The following is a 19,559-nucleotide window of genomic DNA, read 5'->3' on the forward strand; positions in this document are numbered from 1 at the left end:
TTGGGTACTTTTGTCATTAAGAAAGATGATAAGGGCAATTAAAAAAATAAAATGATAAGGGCAATTAAAAAAATAAAATTGAATGAAAAGGAAGAGTAAAATGGGTATTTTCTTTTGTAGTGAGAATGGGCTGAATGGGCCTTAGTGTTTTTTATTTCTTTGAAGTAGTGTTTTAAGTTTATGTTTGTTGGTTATGGGCTTTTTTTTGTTTTCTTTAATTATTTCTTTAGTGCTGGTCACCCCATTAAGGGCATTCAGGTAATTGTACTTAATTTTAGAATTAAGTTAATAAAAGAGATCAAGGGGGCTAGAGAGAGAGAGAGGTTCAAACACTTCTTTTCTCTCTTCCCTTCTCTTCTTCTTCCACAACCTACTGCTGAATCCTCTTTCTTCTTCTTTCTCTTCCTTTTTTTCTTTTCCTGTATTTTCTGAATTACTGCAAGTGTATTTCTTAACTTCTTTCATTAAAATTTTTAAAATGAAAACACAGACAACTTGCTTGTTTCTTCACTCAATCTGTATTATTTTGGCTTGAGCAGACAGTTGGGTAAGTGGCCCTGTGATCGCTTATCAATTTCTTGTGCCTTGAAAAGTGTGAAATCTAAAAAAGTCATGCTGCGAAAGCCTTTCCAAATGGATAGTAAGATTAATTTGATGTCAGAAATGGTATTTTCCATGTTTAGCGGAGTTTCTTTTAATGCCACTTTGTGGTCTTTGTCATTCTTTTCCTTTATGGTTTTTTAGAATTTTCAATGTGGGTTTTGGTTCTTTGTAAATGGAGTTTCTCATTTTTGTACATTAAGAGCAAACATACTATCCTAAGATGCTCTCAATCTGTCTCCAACCAGCAGATTGGCTGGAGTAGGGGGTGTTTTCAGGAATTCAGAAGGAAGAGTTGTGCATTGTATTCAGGACCATTGGAGGGGGGATGCATTGACATCAGAAATGGGAAGCTTATTGCAGGGACTAAAACTGGCCAAACAACTTGGGGTCCAAAATTTAGAAGTGGAAGGGGACTCTGGGGTAGTCATTTCTTGGACAAGATGCAGTACTCAAATCCCTTGAGTTTTCCGGTACAAATTCAGGGAGATTGAGAGTTTAATAAGGGAGTTAAATGTTTCATTCAAATGGGTGAGAAGAACAGCAAATGGAATGGCAGACACTCTAGCAAAGCAAGGGGATTTTGCTTTCAGACAACACTTGTTTTGGGCAAATTTATAGACTTCTGTACTGTTCGGATGTATCTTACACCCACCCTTTTGTAACCTTCAAGTTTGATTAATAAAATTACTCTTCTACTGATAAAAAAAAGGATCTGTCTCCAGCCGGCAGTTTAGTTTGTCAGTTTGATTATTAGGTAAAAGTTGGTTTGTTTTATTAGGTGGGAGTTAGATTGTTAAAATGTCTTGCTTTAATTTCCATAATCTTGGCCCTTTATATTTTGTGTATGGCTTCACTACTAGTTGATGCTCACTAAGGTAGGCATGCTGATTTAATTGATTTCCAGTGTCATGTGATGCAGCTTAGTGAACAAAGTCAGAAGGTTTAAGCATGGAATTACAATGGGATTGGAAGTAGGAAACCATTTTGTTGATAAAAATTAACATATTTTATTAATGAAATGGTAGACCTGAAGTGCCCAAGAAGGCATCAGGAACAAGCACAAAACAGCAAATGCTGACACACAATAAAATACACTTATAGACACCCCTGTTACAACAGAGCCCAGGACCTGGCATGCCCCAGTCACAACCTTGTCTAGATACTTCTGCTCTGGTCAAAGAATCATCTAGGGAATTAGCAGATCTGGTAGTCCACTTGAACAAGCAATTCAAACTTCTGCCCAGGAAAAGTGCTTCCCTAACAAAATCTGAACCTCCAAGGGGGGTCCTCTTCAGAATTTAGCCAAGTAACGACCACCTTACAATCCCCTTCAATTAGTACATCCCTCCAGTTCTGTGACTTATTTGGGGAGAGAGAAATGCAAGATTGTTTGAAAAAAAAATAGAAACTAATGTAGAAATACTTACTGAGTTAATTGGAATCAAAGTTGTTTATTGGGTTATAGCATGTGGAGAATTTTTCTCTAGGTATTTCTACAGTAGGAAATCATAATGGTGCATAGAAAAATGTTGAGCTAGGAAGCATGAGATCACAGTGATAATATAGAAAGTCGTGAACACAATTAGTGAGGTGCATATATCATGGAAAGTTGTAAACACAATTACAAGCACCTGTAGGGATGACCATGGACCGGGTTGGGATTTTACAGGGTAATAAGAGCATTTTGGGCTGCCCCGGTCTGGCCCAACTCACACTGGGCCTGATAATACCATGGTTCAAAGTACCGATACGATATGCCCGATACGGGGCGTATTGTATCGTATTTTTTGAAAAATATATGATCCGAAACACCTGTTTCCAGGGGTTTCGGACCCCCAATTTTTTTTAATAATAAAAATATCTTATAAGCTTCCCAAAAAACTAAACTTTGAAAAAAAAACTAAAAAAAAAAAGTATGTATCGGCCGTTTCTAAGTACCGATGCGATACGACCGAAACTCGTATCGTATGAATACTTTGAACCTTGGATAATAGATGTATGTGCAGGGCCGGACATCCAGGCATGCTTGAATAAATTAATGAAGCTATATTTTTAAATTAAAATTTAAACCAAAGTTATATTTAGAATACAGAAAATGTATTTAATTTTTTACTATTTATACATATATACATATACATATACATATACTATACTATACTATACTACTATACTAAACTTATGGGTGGGGCCAGCTGCCTGGGCTGGGGCAGGCAATGCAGTGTGGGCCCAGGGAAGAAGTGGTCATCCCTAAGCACCTGTCTCACAAAACTAAGCCAAAGGAAGATTACAACCTGCTCTCAAAAATCTTCTCATGACACATCCTTGAATTCATGATGAGCAAGAGACCATTTTTCAACTAGAAAGCAAATATTGGATTGCGCTGTTGTTATGGGTGTATAGATTGTTAGAGGCGTCAGACTTATTCTTTTGTAAGCTTTCTAGGATTTTATGTGTCATAAAAATATATTTTGCACACTGAATGTTAGAGTAACTTATATTGATTTGTCAATTCTGTGGGATGGAGCTCAAATTGATAATTATTTCTAGTTCCACTGTATCCATTGATGCAGCTGCCATTGATTTTTATCTTCTCTGGTGTCTGTAAATTTTATTGCCTTGTATCTTTACTGGATTTAGGTTTAATCTGCAATCTTTTAATTTTTTGATGATTGATGTCTATTTATCTTAGTAGCTATAGCTGCCATGCAGCTAGTTCAAAATTTTCTGTCTGTTCTTTTCTAACCAACTTCAATGAGATATTATTACTGATTCATTTCAAGTTTCTTTCTTTTGCAGTGGGCTTCAAGCATTCTAAAGAAACCAATTGTCACCATTAATTGGTTGTATCAATGCTGGAGTGAGCACCGTGTTGTGCCTCAGGATCCCTATAGGGTTCCTCCTTTTTCTGGGTTGACCATTAGTGCTACCAGAATCCCACCAGGTTGACATATGAAGTCAAATATTCTTTAACTAAACTGTGATATTAGCTTTCTCTTAATGCTGTTTATGTTGAGCTATTTTTTTATATAAGGGTACTAAGGTGCTCATTTCACTCAGATGAGCGGAAGGAGATTGAAAAGCTTATATTGCAGAATGGTGGGAAATATTCTCCTGATCTAACCAGAAATTGTACACATTTAGTTGCTGATATATCCTTTGCAACAACTAAAACTTATGCCTATTCCTTAGAAATAGGTGTTTTGACTTTTGGTCTTAAGAAATGTTTTATTTATCACTTCACTTTTGTGTGTGTGCCTTGTACATTTATGTTTCAAAATTTTCTGGGGTATCCAACCTGCACTGTTGCAATTTGCAAAGTTCTGACATGGCATTAGGTGATACACCAAAGATGGTCAATTAAGTGGTTTGTGAACATGCCACATAGTAGTTCCTTGAATTATTAAGATTGGCATTCTTCCTTTCCACTTTCTAGCTAAGGATCAAGAAACTAGGCTTTGCAGGAGTAGGCTTTTTTATGTGGATGATCATGCTGTAATCCTACTGGGATGACATTGACACTTAGACTAAATTTGAAGTTTCTTAGTTTATCTTCTTTACACTGATTCCTGAAACATATTTTCCAGAAAGCCCTGAATCAAATAAAATCTGTAAGGATGGTATGTGAAATGGCAAACCCATTTCACAGTAACTATATATGTGTGACATTGTTAGATTCAACAGGAAGTTGTTTTTTGCTTTTAATGCCAAACATCTCTATATTCTATCGTTTTATGAACTAAGACAACAAGAGGAGGGATTATATCAGCTTCAATTTTATGGAAGCATGAAAAACAACCTGATAGGCTGATTCTGCACTCCTGGTAAGCTATTGTGTTTCTATTGATGAACCTTTAGCTGCTCAAATATCTTGGAGGGCTATGAATTCTCCACTTTTGGAATACTATGAAGTCAATAAGTGGTAAGAGGTCCAGGATCATTGGGTTTTATATGTGCATGCTTGAGTGAAGAACCTTTATATCATTAGTAATTAGTGGACCTCCTAGGGTGGCTTCCTTGTTCCCATTTGATAGGACGCATTTTTCTTTCTCCTGTGATGAATTGTTTATAACATTGTTCTGGGAACTTTTTGTTACATTTTGAACTTGAGATTTCTTAGTGGTTACTTAGTTACAGAAAGATTTGTCCTTGACATTCCATAAGCTCCTGAAGGTGACAAATACATGGTTGCACGAAAATGGGGTTGCATTCATATTGTAACCAAGAAATGGGTTGTTCAATCGGTTGCTAGAAGAGGTAACGTCTGGATTTGTTGGCATGCACTATGTGTTAATATCTGGTTCTTGTTGGGTTTGTAACACATTTTCTGTTTTATCTTGTTATAAGGTCTTAAATATATTGTTTGACAAAAGATTTTTCTCATTTTTTATGATAGCATGCCTCGATGAGGAGTCCTATGCTGTTCAGGGAACTGTTTCTTCGAGCAATACTGTGAGAGTTGGTTTAAAGGGGAAGAACATCCAAGAGAAGGGTGACAGAAGTTTTCAACCTTTCCCATCTTCAGTTATTGCAGATACAAATTTGCAGTCTGTCAAGTCTTCTGTGACTGGAGATCTTAATTTAGAAATGAGCTTCTCCCAGAACATGTCTTCATCATTTTCTGATGCTACTATCTTTAGCAAAGAGGAGGAGAGTGTAAAACCTTGCTTGCAACCTGATAATGAAAGAAAGTTTGATGGTTGTATTGCCGATGACTCTCAAACTGAAGGTGATGATTTGTACTTGTCAGATTGCAGAATATCATTTGTTGGATTCCAGCCAGATGAAATGCGTAAACTTGTGAATATGGTGCGTAGAGGTGGGGGCTCTCGACATATGTCCTTAAATGAAAAGTTGACACACATAATTGTGGGAACACCTACGGAGAAGTAAGTCTACCTGATCTAAAATCATATTCTATGTTCAGGATCTTTTATTTTTTCAAACAGTTCCCAATGAAAGATGTTCCTTTTTTTTATGAGAAAGTCTAATATATTCAAAAGAGTTAGATTAGAATCTCAGTATTAGCATGCACATTTGATGTTGGACCAATTGCTTTTATACCAAATTGATGTAGGATGAGGTCTGGAGCTTAGGAAGTATCGATCGATAGAATAGTGTTTGAGGGTCATTGAATTACTTAGGCTATGTTTAGTTTGAAGGAAAAAATAGGGAAAGGTAGGGAAACCTTTACAAATCTTGTATAGGTTTCCGTACATTTCCCTTCCTTTCCGTACATTTTCCTTAAAACCAAACATAGCCATAAGGTAAGGGTTTCTTGGTTTCAGATAGTTGATAGGTCTTTCAATCACTGAGAACTCTAAATTCTTCGGTATTACCCACTGAGTTCCAAAAAGCTTCAGAAAATGAGTCCAGATTGTATATAAGACTCACTGCAATGAATTAGATTTGCAAATGATGTACAGATTCTTCCTCCAATCCACCTGAGCAGCAATGGTTATCCAGCACCAAACCTTTTCACAGCAAATGGTTAATAGTTAGAATATTGCTGTCCATAAGAAAAGGAAACTTTAGATGGGACATCCACACTCCATATCCATTTTCAAGGATGTTTTCTTCATGTTGTGCAGACAACACCTTATAGAAAGATTTAATGGAGAACTGTCCAGAGTTATCAGCTGACCACCACCTTCTATCCTGTGATTGCACTTGCAAACTCACCTAGTTTATCTCACCCATAAGTGGCAGCAGCTCTTCAGCTTTCCAATCATGGGTGCTTCTTCCGAGTCTTGGGCTGCACTGAGTATCTGAGGACTACACAGGACATAAACAAACTGTAGCTAGATGCTTCCAGAGAAATGTTATAAAATAACAAAATGTGTCATTACTATCTAAAAATACATAAAAATTTCAGAAAATCCCATATTTGTCTCTTTGGCCCCTGGATCACATATAGATAAATAAGTGGAATGCTTTGGAATGAACAAGTTGGTTCTAGTATCTCAAATAAACAGTGGCAAAATATATTTGAATATTATCAAATATGATGTAGAAATAATAAACTGACTTATTCTCTCAGTACCATATCATATTCCTTTAGAGAATGCTCCAACTGGCTAACTTTCTATTTTTTTTTATTTTTTTAATTTTCTCAAGTCACATACTTATTCAAATGAATTTCTTTTTAATGCTATAGACTTATGTAGGTGTCTCTCTTGTATTGGGCGACTTGAGGTCGTCATGTTTTTATTTAACTATTTCTGAGAAATGCAGAAGCACATTCAAGTAGCTCAAATCTGGTATAGGAAGACTAGGAACTACTTTTCTTGTTTCTTGTGCTTAGCTTCTTCTCTTTCCTCAGTGAAAAGAAGGAAGTGAGGCGCCTTGCAGCTTTGGGCGTCATTTATGCGGTTAGAACTGCCTGGCTAGAAGATTGTGATCGAGAAAGAAAAGAAGTTCCTGTGTCCCAGAGGCATGCTGCTTATGATTTAATACTTCCAAAAGGTAATGTGGAACACTTTTTTTTTTTGATAAATTAATGTGGAACACTTACTTTAAAAGGCTGTGTGGTTTTGACCTATTTTTTCTCATTGATGTTCATAGTTTAAGCCAGTGATTTAAAAGGCGTGCCTAGGCGCACGGGCGAGGCGCATTTTGGGGTATGCGCCTCGCCCATGTCCTAGGCGCACCTCTTTCAAAAGGTGCACACGTAGTGCACCTAGGTGTGCGTCTGATGCGCCTTTTTAAAATTTTGAGCTTTTTGCTTTTTTTTTTTTGAGTCTAATGGCTGGGTCTACTCCGCTCCGGTTCGTTTGCTTCGCTCGCTCACCAAAGCTCCGAGAACCCCCTATTTGCTAATGTTCATTCATTCATTGCAATAAAATATCTTCTTAACAGGCAATGAAAGTTATAAAATCATTATTTTTTATGTGAGAAATAAGAATTTCAGACCCTAACATAGACTTGTTCAGGCTTGCCTCGAGGGGCATGGTACAAAGGTGACTCATAGAATCAAGAATGCAATATGTTTTACATCACATTAGCTACTTGAAGCAATGCAATTAAGGAGAAAAAGAGATTGTGGGTTTTACATGCTTGAAAATGCTTTATATGTTTGCTTTTATTTTTAAATTTTCATTTGAATACGCTTTACGTGTTATGTTTATGTATTTTAATTTTAGATAATAGGTTTTTTAAAACATTTATTTTAAATTTTAAGTTTATATTTTTTATTAACATTATGTTTAATATTTTTTGAATTTTTTGCATATTTAAAATTTTTTTGGCATTTTTTTTTATTTTTTTTTGAAATTTTTAGCTTTTTTGCGCCTTTCTTAAAAAGGCGCACGCCTCAGGCGCAAATCGGCCCTTGTGCCTTTTTTGCGCCTTGCACTTTTAAAACACTGGTTTAAGCACCTTTTTATATTAGTTTAACCTGCAATTAGTCTGGTAATTTTTGACCTAGAAGCCTATCAACTTTTTTCCTTGATATTTCTTTACTAACTGAGTTCCCTGATGGCATAGATTCTATATGCTCTAACAAAGTAGCGGTTATAGGCACTTCTGGTTTGAAGCAAGGGAAAAATGTTTCCAGCATGTCAACTGGTGGTCAAGTATTTGGGGATGTGAACTTTGAAGCTGGGAAGTTGGAAAAAGGAATAACACTAGAAACAGAGCTAAAACATGACTCTTCTTTGGAAGTAGTCCAGGAAGCTGAACAGAAAAGTGTGATTTATGCTGTAAAAGATGAGGGAAAGGGTCAACAGAAATTGCAACATGATTCTACCACATTGGCCGCTAAGAATGGAAGAACATCAACTATATTCCAGGGTCGACTATTTTGCTTTTCAAATTCTTTTCCAAAAGATCGGGTAAGGCTCCATGCCCTTTTCTTCAATTTACCACCAGATAGGCTGGGCTATAAAAATCTCATGGACTCAGTTTGTACATAAGGTGGGAACCAGTCCAACCTTGAATATTCACTATTATCTATGGCATAATATTAATGAGATACAATAGCACAATAATATTTTTATTACTATCATACTATGCATGGTGGTATATAATGTAATAGTATGTTTATGTGTTCATATTATCAATACTGTAATTGTGAATCATAACTATTTATGGTAGCTTCGCATATATGGAAGGTAATGGGTGTATATATTGATTGGTAGTTGTCATAAATGTAATGGAACTATCATCTATTGAGTTGTTATAAAAAAATCAATTTATGATGATTAGGGACTTGGGGTCATGTAACATATACTCAATTACTCCTTTTTTCTATCATTTTTCCATCTCTTTGTTCTTCACCTTATAAGCCCTAGAAACAATCAAGGTCCCGAAAGGGATAAAAAAATTTTCCAACTTGTTGTTGCCACATTTCTTGTCAATGGTTATATGACCAATATTATTAATTGTATCAGGCAAGGTTTTCCAACCAAGAAAAAGCCATTGATCACTTTCAATTTTTGAAGGGTAGTAGTTTAACATATTTCTCTTATTAACATTTATTGATAATAATTATACTGGTAAGACATATTTATCTACTCAGACTTCGTTTTTAATGGCATATCATTATTAAGGTTCATTAAACAGATACTTGATTCATCATCTCTCTTTATTACTTATGCTTCATTACTAAATACTCTAGAAACAAGACAGATCAATCTCAACTGTATAGAAGCTACATTATCTGCTCTCTTGACCTTGAGTCGTCTTCATGTCATCATCAACTGGTAATTAGAATTTGGAGCATGCCAATTTTAAGCAAACTTCTGTAGAAATGTTCTAGACATTTTCATCCCTTTTTTGTCATTATTTTTATGATGCCATTTTTCTTATGGCTACTACTTCCTTTGTCTTATTTCGTGAGCCAATTTTTATGTGTTCTTTTCTTTTTCTTTTTGGACAGAGAGCTGAAATCATTGAATGGATTAACCAAGGGGGAGGAGTAATAGTTGATGACCGGGTTAAGAAAAAAGTGCATTTTTCCATTGAATGTCATGGTTTGATGCAGAGGCATGATGATAGTTCTGAGTCTACCATTGTTTCTAGCCACTGGATAAGATCCTGTCTAGAGGTATGCACGGTTTGGATAAATTCCTTTAGCTTCTTTTAATATGCTTTGATTTTATCTGTGGTGCAGTTTTTAATCTTTTTATTCTTTATATTCCACTAAACTGCATTGTGTGGGTCTTTTATGGGAGTTGCTAAAGGAAGTTATTGTTGACAGATGTTGTTGTACCCAGGTTTAGTACCGCAAGGGTACAGTTGTAATTTTCTCCTTTATGTTGTACGACTAGACTAGTATAAATAATAACTTATGCACTCGCCTACAGTGTTCTGTAGGGGCTTTCAGTCCTCTCGACTCTCCTCTCCTCTCTTCCTCTCTCCTTCTCTCCTCTCCTCTCTTCTCTTCTCTTCTCTTGCTCTTGCTCAACATGGTATCAGAGCAAGTCGTCCAAGCCTGAAGGGTGGTGTCAAGCAAACTTGTTGTTCAATGTCGAGCAGATAGTCTCTTCATCTCCCAGAGCTGTATCCATTGAACTGCTAATCAGTTGTATTCAGTTTGACCCAGAAGTTATAGAGACTTTTCATCTCCTAGAGTTGTATCCATTGAACTGCTAATCTGTTGTATTCAGTTTGACCCAGAAGTTATAGAGACTTTTCATCTTCCAGCCTAGAAGTTGTATTCATTGTCTGTTCGACTGTAGAGAGTCTATCATCTGAGGTTTGTAGAGGGAGTTCTGGTTTACAGAGAGGCTATCATCTGAAGTTAAAAGTGGTACTGTTCATCTACTATTCGGCTGCCCTACTGATTGACTGTTCAACCGATTGATGGACTGTTGATGGACTGTATTTCTTTAACAAAGCAGATGTATTCAACTGAATATTTTTTGTATTTCCTTACCCCTTTGATGGACTGTTGATGCCCTGAAGCAGATGTTGTATTGATCTCAGTCATCGACTGTTCGGCTACCAGGTTTGCCGATTAGGAGTGTGGTGAACTTCACCCTGTATTTTCCATTCTGTTGGGGGGTCATATGACCTCTGTACAATTGTAGGTCATACAGACCTGGTTATGTATTGCAACTGCAGTGTTGTTTTTTGGATTCCTACAAGACCGTAGGTCATACAGACCTGTTCCAGTACTGCAACAACAGTGTTCAGTCTTTGCTCCCAGTGAAACCGTAGGCCAGGACCTGTTTCTGAAATAGCTTTGTACGGCAGTACCCCTTTGGTTGCTGTTTTTTTCTTAAACCCGAAATCATGAGTAGTAAAGATTCAGCCACATCTGAAGGAGTTTCCTCAATGTTAAATGGAATGGGTGGGGGTGACCTATCCTTTGCTATGGCTGTTGTCCCTCTTGATGGTTTAAATTACCTAGAGTGGTCAAGAGGGATCAAGTTATACATCACTGCAAGGGGGAAGATAGGCTATATTAATGGGAGAATCAAAGAACCATCATCTGGGAATGCTGAATATGATAGATAGAATCAGGAGAACAGTATGGTTATGTCTTGGCTGTTGGTTTCCATGCAACCTGAAATAAGGAAGAATTTCATGTGGGCTGAAACTGCAAATGAAATATGGGAATAAGCAAAATCTACATATTCAGAATTGCGACACTATGCCAAGATTTATCAACATCATCTACTTGTAGACAAGGGGAGAGATGTTTATCAATATATTACTCTGACTTGACCTCTGCCTGGAAGGAGTTGGACCATTACCCGAGTATGGATTGGAAGTGTGATGAGGATGCCAAAATGTACAAGAAACTTGTCTCCGAGCAAAGGGTGTTTGCCTTCTTACATGGTCTGAATCCTATGTATGAATCTATTAGAGTACAGATTCTCAGCTCTAAGGATCTCCCATCAGTTCAAGAAGTCTATGCTCTTGTACAATTTGAAGAGAGCAGAAGAAATCTGATGAACAACCTTGGTGGGGATATAGTTGTGTTGGTAGCAAAAGGGGGTGTCTCTACTAGTGTGGGATCTTCTTCCAGGAAAGGAGATCTCTAGAAAAAAACTGAAGATAAAGACAAATTGCAGTGCACTCATTGCCAGAAACCTAGACACACCAAAGATACCTGTTGGGATTTTCATGGGAAACCAAAATGGGCTCAAGATCTGACTAAGAAGCAAGGTTCAGATGTGAATAAGAGGTCCGAACAGCAAGGTACAAAGAAACACCACAAGGCCAACATGGTTACTCGGGAGAATCAGCCCCCCATTTCTACTGTGACTCAGACACATCTCATTGGATCTGACCCGAGGGAGGATATTATGAATTCCTTCTGTGACCATTTAGAGCTCTATGGTAGAGCAATTCGTCAGATGGATGCTCCTCCCTCAACCTCATTTGCATCTACGTCAGGTAACCCTGTCACAACTTTCCATGTTGCTTCTCATACCCATGACTCTCCATGGATCATTAATTCTGGAGCATCAAAACACACGACTGGTACGTCCTCTTACTTTCAAACCCGTCACCTTCTTTTTGGAAGAGACAAGGTGAGACTAGCCGATGGATCATACACTTCCATAGCTGGTCAATGAACCCTCTCTCTTCCTCTTGGTCTTACCCTTTCTGACGTCCTTCATGTTCCAAAATTTTCCATTAATTTGTTCTCTGTTAGTAGTGTTACTAATTCCTTGAATTGCTCAGTGACTTTTTTTTTCCTTCTCATTGTGTGATTCAGGATTTAGCTGAAAGAATGGTAGGATCCATCAAATGGACGCCAAAAAGATTGCGGAATGGGTGGGCGAATTTCAAAAATTTTCCTACCTTCTTCCAATTGGGAATCATATTCCCTAAATTTGAATACAATATTCAATGATTCTACTTGAACCATAATCAAACCAGATCTGGACCAAAAGGAAATGGAGGAATTATACCTGACCCAAAGAAGCAGTATCTCCCAAAGTTGGTGTTCACGCCCACTGAGGACACCAAGATCCACTCCTGCTGAACATGACACAACTGTATGTGGAACGAAACCAGCAGAGTGCGTCCTACACACTGGATCCTTCTCAAGAATCCTCTGGAAACTCTGAGCACCAAATCTCTTTCAGTCTTTTCTACAAGACTGATGTCAAGAATTGATTTCTTGATTTCTTTCTCCTGCAAAGATCAAATCTTGCCAGAAGGAATGGCGGCGGCTGGAGGAGAACTCCTGGGATGAAGATGGCTGAATTGCTTATCTTCTCTTTGGAGTGTGTATGAGATCCTATCTCAATTCGCAGGATGCTTTCTTGCTTGAACCCTTAGTTCGAAAGTCTATTTTCTCTCTTAGGGTTTCTCCTCTTTTCTTCTTGATTAAGAAACCTCTTAGATTAGGAGTTATCCCAATCCAAATCAGTATTTGGATAGGGGATTATCTTAATCCTATCTGCAGATTAAGTTAGCTTACTCGTGATCTTATCAGGAGGTTACCAGATTCAAATCTGATTTGAATTTGGTCTCCCAGAGTGGATAAGGTTAAAGGCCCAATCCTTTTGCTAACATTAATCTCAGATCCGCCCCATAGATGGGTGATCATATCAGCCCAGCTCGAAATGGGCTTTTGGCCCATTAAGTGTTTAGTGCTTAACTAGTTTCCAATCTACTGCCCAATTGTGCTTCTTTGTATGGCATGGGACCCAAGCATTGATCTACACACCAGCCACATGGGTTTGGTCCAGCCTTTATTACAAGGCCCAGCCGAATTCACTGAAAAGCTCAGTGAACCCCTAAGCCCATCACATGGACCCTATGGGCCCAACACTTACATTAAGTGGTCCCTGGGCCAAGCCATCTTATAAAAACCCATGGACTGTGGGCAGGTGCAAGATTAGCCCATCAGGTATTATCCTAAATGGTCTTACACTTAACCTCTCAGCATCCATTTGCAAACAGAAACCGTACAAATATATATATATATATATATATATATATATATATATGTATATATTAATTTTGCAAAACAAAATTCCAAAGATTGAAATCAATTGCCGGCAATTTGGTTTCCATCAGAGAGAGTGCATTCCCGATCATTACCTTTGTTCGACAAAGGGGTTGATCTTGTCATTATGATCACCCACTCATATGAATTCTCAGACTGTCCCAACATACCCAGGTTTTGATCGCCGCTTAGGATCTCACTGATTGGCATATCAAAGACAACCCGATCCGACACCTAGTGAAGTGTCATAATCGAGTCTAGGGGTCAGGTGTAACTTTCCAGTTTTGCCCATCTGTCTCTAAGGTCCAGGGCAATACTGGAAATCTGGTCTGGTTCAAGGATTCGAGTAATTCCATATTGCATGTGCCTTGGGTCTTACCCTGGTGGTCGAGACAGGCCATCCCAACACTTGGTGGCACACCAGTATTAGCCTTGGTAGGATAAATCTCCCCAGACTTATCCAATGGCTAAACTAACACGAGTCTCTATAAGTGTCCAGTTTCAGGGTCTTACACAGAATTATACCAAACAACATGAATCAAACATGCACTTTATTTATTTACATTAAATATCAAAAGTACATCAAACCGGATTGAAGCTAAGGGCATACAAAACTGTCTAACACTGGCCTCGGGGAGGACGACTGGTAGGGGACGTATGGTTGATGGACTTTACATGTTGGAGAATAAGGTTGGTCTTCATGTTACAGAGTCTATGAGTCAGTCCTGTAAGAGTAAAGTCTATTTATGGCATTATCGTCTTGGTCATTGTCTTTTGAGTCTTTGAAAGTTGTATTCCTAGATCTATTTAAGTCAATGTCTGTTTTTGATTTTTCTTGTCAAACATGTCAGTTAAGTAAACATTGTAGAACTCATTTTCTTTAGAAAAGTAGTAAATCTGAATCTCCTTCACATTGTTCATTCTGATGTATGAGGCCCTGTTACTTTACCATCTGAGAGTGGCTACAAGTATTTCATTACCCTCATTAATGATTATTCTAGATATACTTGGGTATATCCGATGTGAACCAGGGAAGAAGTACCAAAAATCATTCAAGATTTCCGGCGGATGGTCTTTACTCAATTTCAAACTGAAATTCAAAATTTTCAATCAGACAATGCAAAAGAATTTTTTCATAGTGACCTCACGGAGTTCTTTGCTTCACGTGGTTCACTTCAACAGAGCTCTTGTGCCCGCACACCACAACAAAATGGTGTGCCGAACAGAAGAACTGACATCTCCTTGAAGTGGCTCAGGGTTTACTACTTCATATGAATGTCCTCAAACGTTTTTGGCTTGAAGCTATTCTTTGTTCTACTTACCTTATAAACCGTATGCCCTCTCATTGGTTAGAGTACAAGCTCCACATCAGCTTCTCTTTCCTAAGGCTCCCCTTCTTTCTATTCCTCCTCGTGTATTTGGTTGTCGGTGTTTTGTCCAAAATCTGTTTCCCACCCATGGGAAATTGGATTCTCGTGCTATCCCTTGCATATTTCTTGGTTACTCTTTCACTCAAAAGGGGTATTGTTGTTTTGATCCTGTTTCTCGGAAATTCTATGTCTCCATGGATGTTTCTTTCCTTGAAGATGAGCATTTTTTTCTTGTTTCTCCTCAGGGGGAGTGTAGACATGAGGAGAAACTGGTTAAACTCCCTTTTCTTCTTGATCCTCCGCCTTTTTCGTGTTTTTTCTCGTTGTCGCAAAGGCCAACCAAATTCAAGAGCTGTGGAGAATTCGGAAGCTGTACCTCCAGTGCCACCAAACTCCTTGGGGGAGGATCATACTCACTTAGGTAACTTGGCTCCAAATGATGTTCCTAATTCTATTGAAAATGATTCTTCTGCTGCTAATGACCTCGATCGTCCTATTGCTCATAGGAAAGGTGTTAGATTGTGCACCACTAAACATCCAATTTCCAACTTTGTTTCCTATGAGAACATTTCACCCTCATTCCGTGCTTTCCTTACCTCTATTGACAGTGTCCCTATCCCCAAGAATGTGGCAAAAGCTCTTTTAGTTCCTGAATGGACAAATGCCATGAAGGAAGAAATTAATGCCCTTCATAAAAATGGCACATGGGAACTTGTTGATCTTCCTAAGGGAAAGATTCCAGTTGGATGTAAATGGGTGTTCACTGTCAAGCATAGTGGCAAAGGGGTTTACTCAAGTGTATGGAGTTGATTATGCAGAAACTTTTGCCCCTGTTGCCAAGATGAATTCCATTAGAGTTTTTTTCTCTTTTGCTGTTAATCTGGATTGGGATCTACACCAGCTTGACATCAAGAATGCATTCTTGAATGGTGACTTTGAAGAGGAAGTTTACATGATTCAACCCCCTGGTTTTCTGGCTCAAGGCAATGAACAGAAAGTGTGCAAGTTGAAGAAGTCCTTATACGGGCTGAAACGATCACCAAGAGCTTGGTTTAGCAGATTCTATGTTGTAGTTCAATAGAAAGGATACAAACAATGTCAATCAAATCACACACTGTGTGTGAAAAGAGGAGAAGGTAAAATTGCTGCCCTAATTGTATATGTGGATGACATAATTGTTACTGGTGACTGGGAGGATGAAATTCAGAGGTTGAAGGTTTTTCTTGCCACTCAGTTTGAAGTGAAGGATCTAGGACCTGCCAGATACTTCCTTGGAATTAAAGTTGCTCGATCAAAGAGGGGTATCTTCATTTCTCAAAGGAAATACTTTAGGACACTGGGAAGATGGGGGTGAAGCCAGTTGACTCTCCCATTGACCCCAACCATAAATTAGGTGACAACCAAGGTGAACCTCTCAAGGATGTGAAACAGTTTCAGAGGCTTGTAGGGAGACTGTTATACCTTTCTATGACTCGCCCAGACATTGCATATGCTGTTGGTGTCCTTAGTCAGTTCATGCATGCTCCTAGGTCCTCTCATCTTGACGCAGCAGAGAGAATCCTTCGATATCAAAAGAAGTTTCCTGGTGCTGGCCTGTTATTTCAAAAGCACGAGCATTTAAAAGTTGAATTTTATACAGATGCAGATTGGGTTGGGTCCCAAAGTGACAGAAAGTCTACTAGTGGCTATTGCACCTTTGTAGGAGGGAACCTTGTTACATGGACGAGTAAAAAGCAAAATGTGGTGTCTAGATCTAGTGCTGAAGCTGAATATCATGCTATGGCCCATGGTGTCTAGATCCAAGTGACAGCAATGCTTATAACTGCTTTGTCTTCAACCTCACGTCCATTTCAGGAGGGCGAGCTCCCTCGAACCAGCTCACCGAAAGCAGAATAGAAGCGAGGACTGATCAACTGGTATCAAAGCCCAGTTACGATGCCAACCACTAGGTCTTCGTCTGCAGAAGAGAGGACCGACTACATTGAAGGAGATGTGCGGCAGACCACCAGTGAGTTGAGAGAAATCAAAGAGACCTCCTCAGCTCTGGTAGGTTAGTTCAAAATTTCAAATGGATGTCCTTGGCATCGAGACCCACGGATGTTGAAGGATCTAGCAGCAGCGGTGCTAGGAGGGGTGGAGCGTTTCTAGTCAAGGCTGCCAAAATCGAGTTTCCTCTTACTCAGGTGATGATCCTGTCCCTTGGATCTATCGGGCCAAACGCTACTTTGAATTCCACGAGACCCCAACAGACTAGAGGGTTTCAATTGCCGCCATACACATGGATGGTGAGGCTATTATGTGGTACCAATGGTACCATAAGACCCGCCCACAGATCACCTGGTTAGACCTGACTGAAGCCTTACGTGTGAGGTTCGGTCCTTCTGGTTATGAAAACTTCAATGAATCACTCTCTTGGGTGAGACAGATGGGAACAGTGAGCGAGTACCAGAACGAATTTGAAAGGTTGGCCACCTGAGTTCACGGCTGGCCGAAGGCCGCTTTGGTGGGATGTTTTATAGGAGGCTTCAGGGAAGACATCTGAATAGAAGTGAATACCATGCAGCCGACCACCTTGATGGCAGTGGTGGGATTGGCTAAGCTCCAGGAGGAGAGATTGGACCAGCTTAAGAAGCTAGGGAGGCCTATTGGGCCTCAAGCGGACCTAACCCATAAAGGACCCTATCCCAAGATTGAGTCAAAACCTGGTCCTCTTCTTCTGACTCCAACTACGACTACCCTCAAACCGGTTCCCTTACCAATTCCACCTAACAAGAGGACTGGAGCACTGGCCCTCCCTTACCGGAAACTATCCTAGACAGAAATGCAGGCCCGTAGGGAGAAAGGTCTCTGCTATGATTGCGATGAAAAATTCGTCTCGGGTCACAAATGCAAGGCCCAACATGTGTATCTCCTACAAGTAGGAGAGGATGATTTTGAAACATAAATTGGCGACCCGGGGGTTCAGTAGATGGGGGTGGTGCCGGAGGTAGAATACTGTGTTATCTCCCTTCAAGCCCTGGCTGGTTACCAGGCCCCAAGAACCATGCGGGTCCAAGGGTAGATATCAGGGAAGAGAGTGGCTGTCTTGATTGATAATGGGAGCTCTCTGAATTTCATTACTCCCAGACTAGCCAAGCAACTCGGGTTAATGATAGAATCCGTCTCTCCATTTGTAGTCAACGTGGCCAATGGCCACCAAATCACTTGTGATGGGAGGTATAAATCAGTTGAATTGAAGATTCAGGGTTACAACTTTAAAGTGGACCTACACCCGTTAGAATTCACAGGGGCAGATGTTGTCTTGGGCATACAATGGCTATAGTTGCTGGGCCCTGTGGTTTGTAATTGGGCTTACTTGACAATGCAATTCACCTATGAGGGAAGTTCCTACACATTAAAGGGGGTTAAGACCCAACCCGTAACTGCTGACAGTTTGGAGGTTATACTCAAGACCTGTCAATATGACTCATTCCCTTATTGGTGAGCATGGGCTCAATGCCTACTGGGCCCATTATCACCCCACTCTCAGGAAACATTAGCCCTTCCCCAAGCCAAACCCAACAGCTCCAGCTATTACTACAGACCTACTCCAACATTTTCCAAGAACCTACTTCATTGCCACCCCCTCAAGCCCATGACCACCAGATTCCCATCCAACCCAAAGCCCCACTTGCCAACATTAGACCCTACTGCTACCCTATTATCAGAGAGTGGAAGTGGAGAGTGGTGACGGAACTGTTAAACAAAGGTTTTATCCGGCCCAGCAGCAGCCCATTTTTGTCCCCGGTAATTTTGGTAAGAAAGAAAGATGGTAGTTGGAGATTCTGTGTGGCCTATAGATCCTTGAACCGCATCACAGTTAAGGACAGATATCCAATACCCCTGATTGAAGAACTATTTGATGAGTTGGGACAAGCTAAATACTTTTCCAAGATGGACCTATGGTCAGGCTACCATCAGCTCTGGGTCTGCCTGTAGGACGTATACAAGACTGCATTCAGAACCTCGGATGGGCATTTTGAATTCCTAGTGATGCCCTTCGGGTTAACCAATGCACCCTCCTCATTCCAGAGACTCATGAACGGAGTTTTCAAACCATATTTGTGCCTATTTGTGCTTGTCTTCTTTGATGATATACTTGTTTACAGCTAAAGTTGGGCCTCCCACTTGGAACATTTGCAATGTGTGTTAGGCCTACTACGCCAACATCAATTGTTCGCTAAACCTTCAAAGTGCTCATTTGGGCAGACCTAGGTCAGTTACTCGGGGCACATCATCTCGGGTGAACAGGCATATACAGACCCAGAAAAGATAGAATGCATGATCACTTGGGCCGGCCCAGCTCTCCACGGGCTCTCAGGGGTTCCTGGGGCTAATTGGTTATTACTGCCGGTTCATAAAGGGGTATGGGGTCCTTGCCGCGCCTCTCACATGGTTGCTGAAGAAGCACTCCTTCGAGTGGGATCAAGAAGCTGAAGAAGCCTTTCAGGCACTCAAGGAAGCTGTAACCACCCCACCTACATTGGCCCTTCCTGATTTCAATCTGGAGTTTATACTGGAGGCTGACGCCTCAGGTAAAGGCATAGGTGCAGTTCTGATGCAGTTGGGCCGACCATTGGCCTACTTCGGCAAGGCTCTCTCTTCTCAGGCTCAGGCTAAGTCTACTTACTAGAAGG

General features: G+C 39.7%; 1 protein-coding gene across 2 annotated transcripts in view; it reads left to right on the forward strand.

The window, feature by feature from the left end:
* MEI1 (transcription coactivator) overlaps positions 1-19,559 on the forward strand; it is a 37,958-nt gene that overhangs the window by 3,648 nt on the left and 14,751 nt on the right. The window contains exons 5-11 of one of the 2 annotated variants that reach the window (XM_088964566.1): positions 3,400-3,544; positions 3,661-3,752; positions 4,764-4,857; positions 4,997-5,489; positions 6,923-7,065; positions 8,086-8,432; positions 9,479-9,646. In XM_088964566.1, the coding sequence (XP_088820692.1) occupies positions 3,400-3,544; positions 3,661-3,752; positions 4,764-4,857; positions 4,997-5,489; positions 6,923-7,065; positions 8,086-8,432; positions 9,479-9,646 (1,482 nt within the window). The remainder of the gene's footprint in view (positions 1-3,399; positions 3,545-3,660; positions 3,753-4,763; positions 4,858-4,996; positions 5,490-6,922; positions 7,066-8,085; positions 8,433-9,478; positions 9,647-19,559) is intronic. The other variant, XM_088964568.1, reaches the window with a different exon arrangement.

Source organism: Nelumbo lutea, chromosome 1 (genome assembly GCF_056320005.1).
Source record: "Nelumbo lutea isolate HS-2025 chromosome 1, American lotus-T2T, whole genome shotgun sequence".
Lineage (NCBI taxonomy): Eukaryota > Viridiplantae > Streptophyta > Magnoliopsida > Proteales > Nelumbonaceae > Nelumbo > Nelumbo lutea.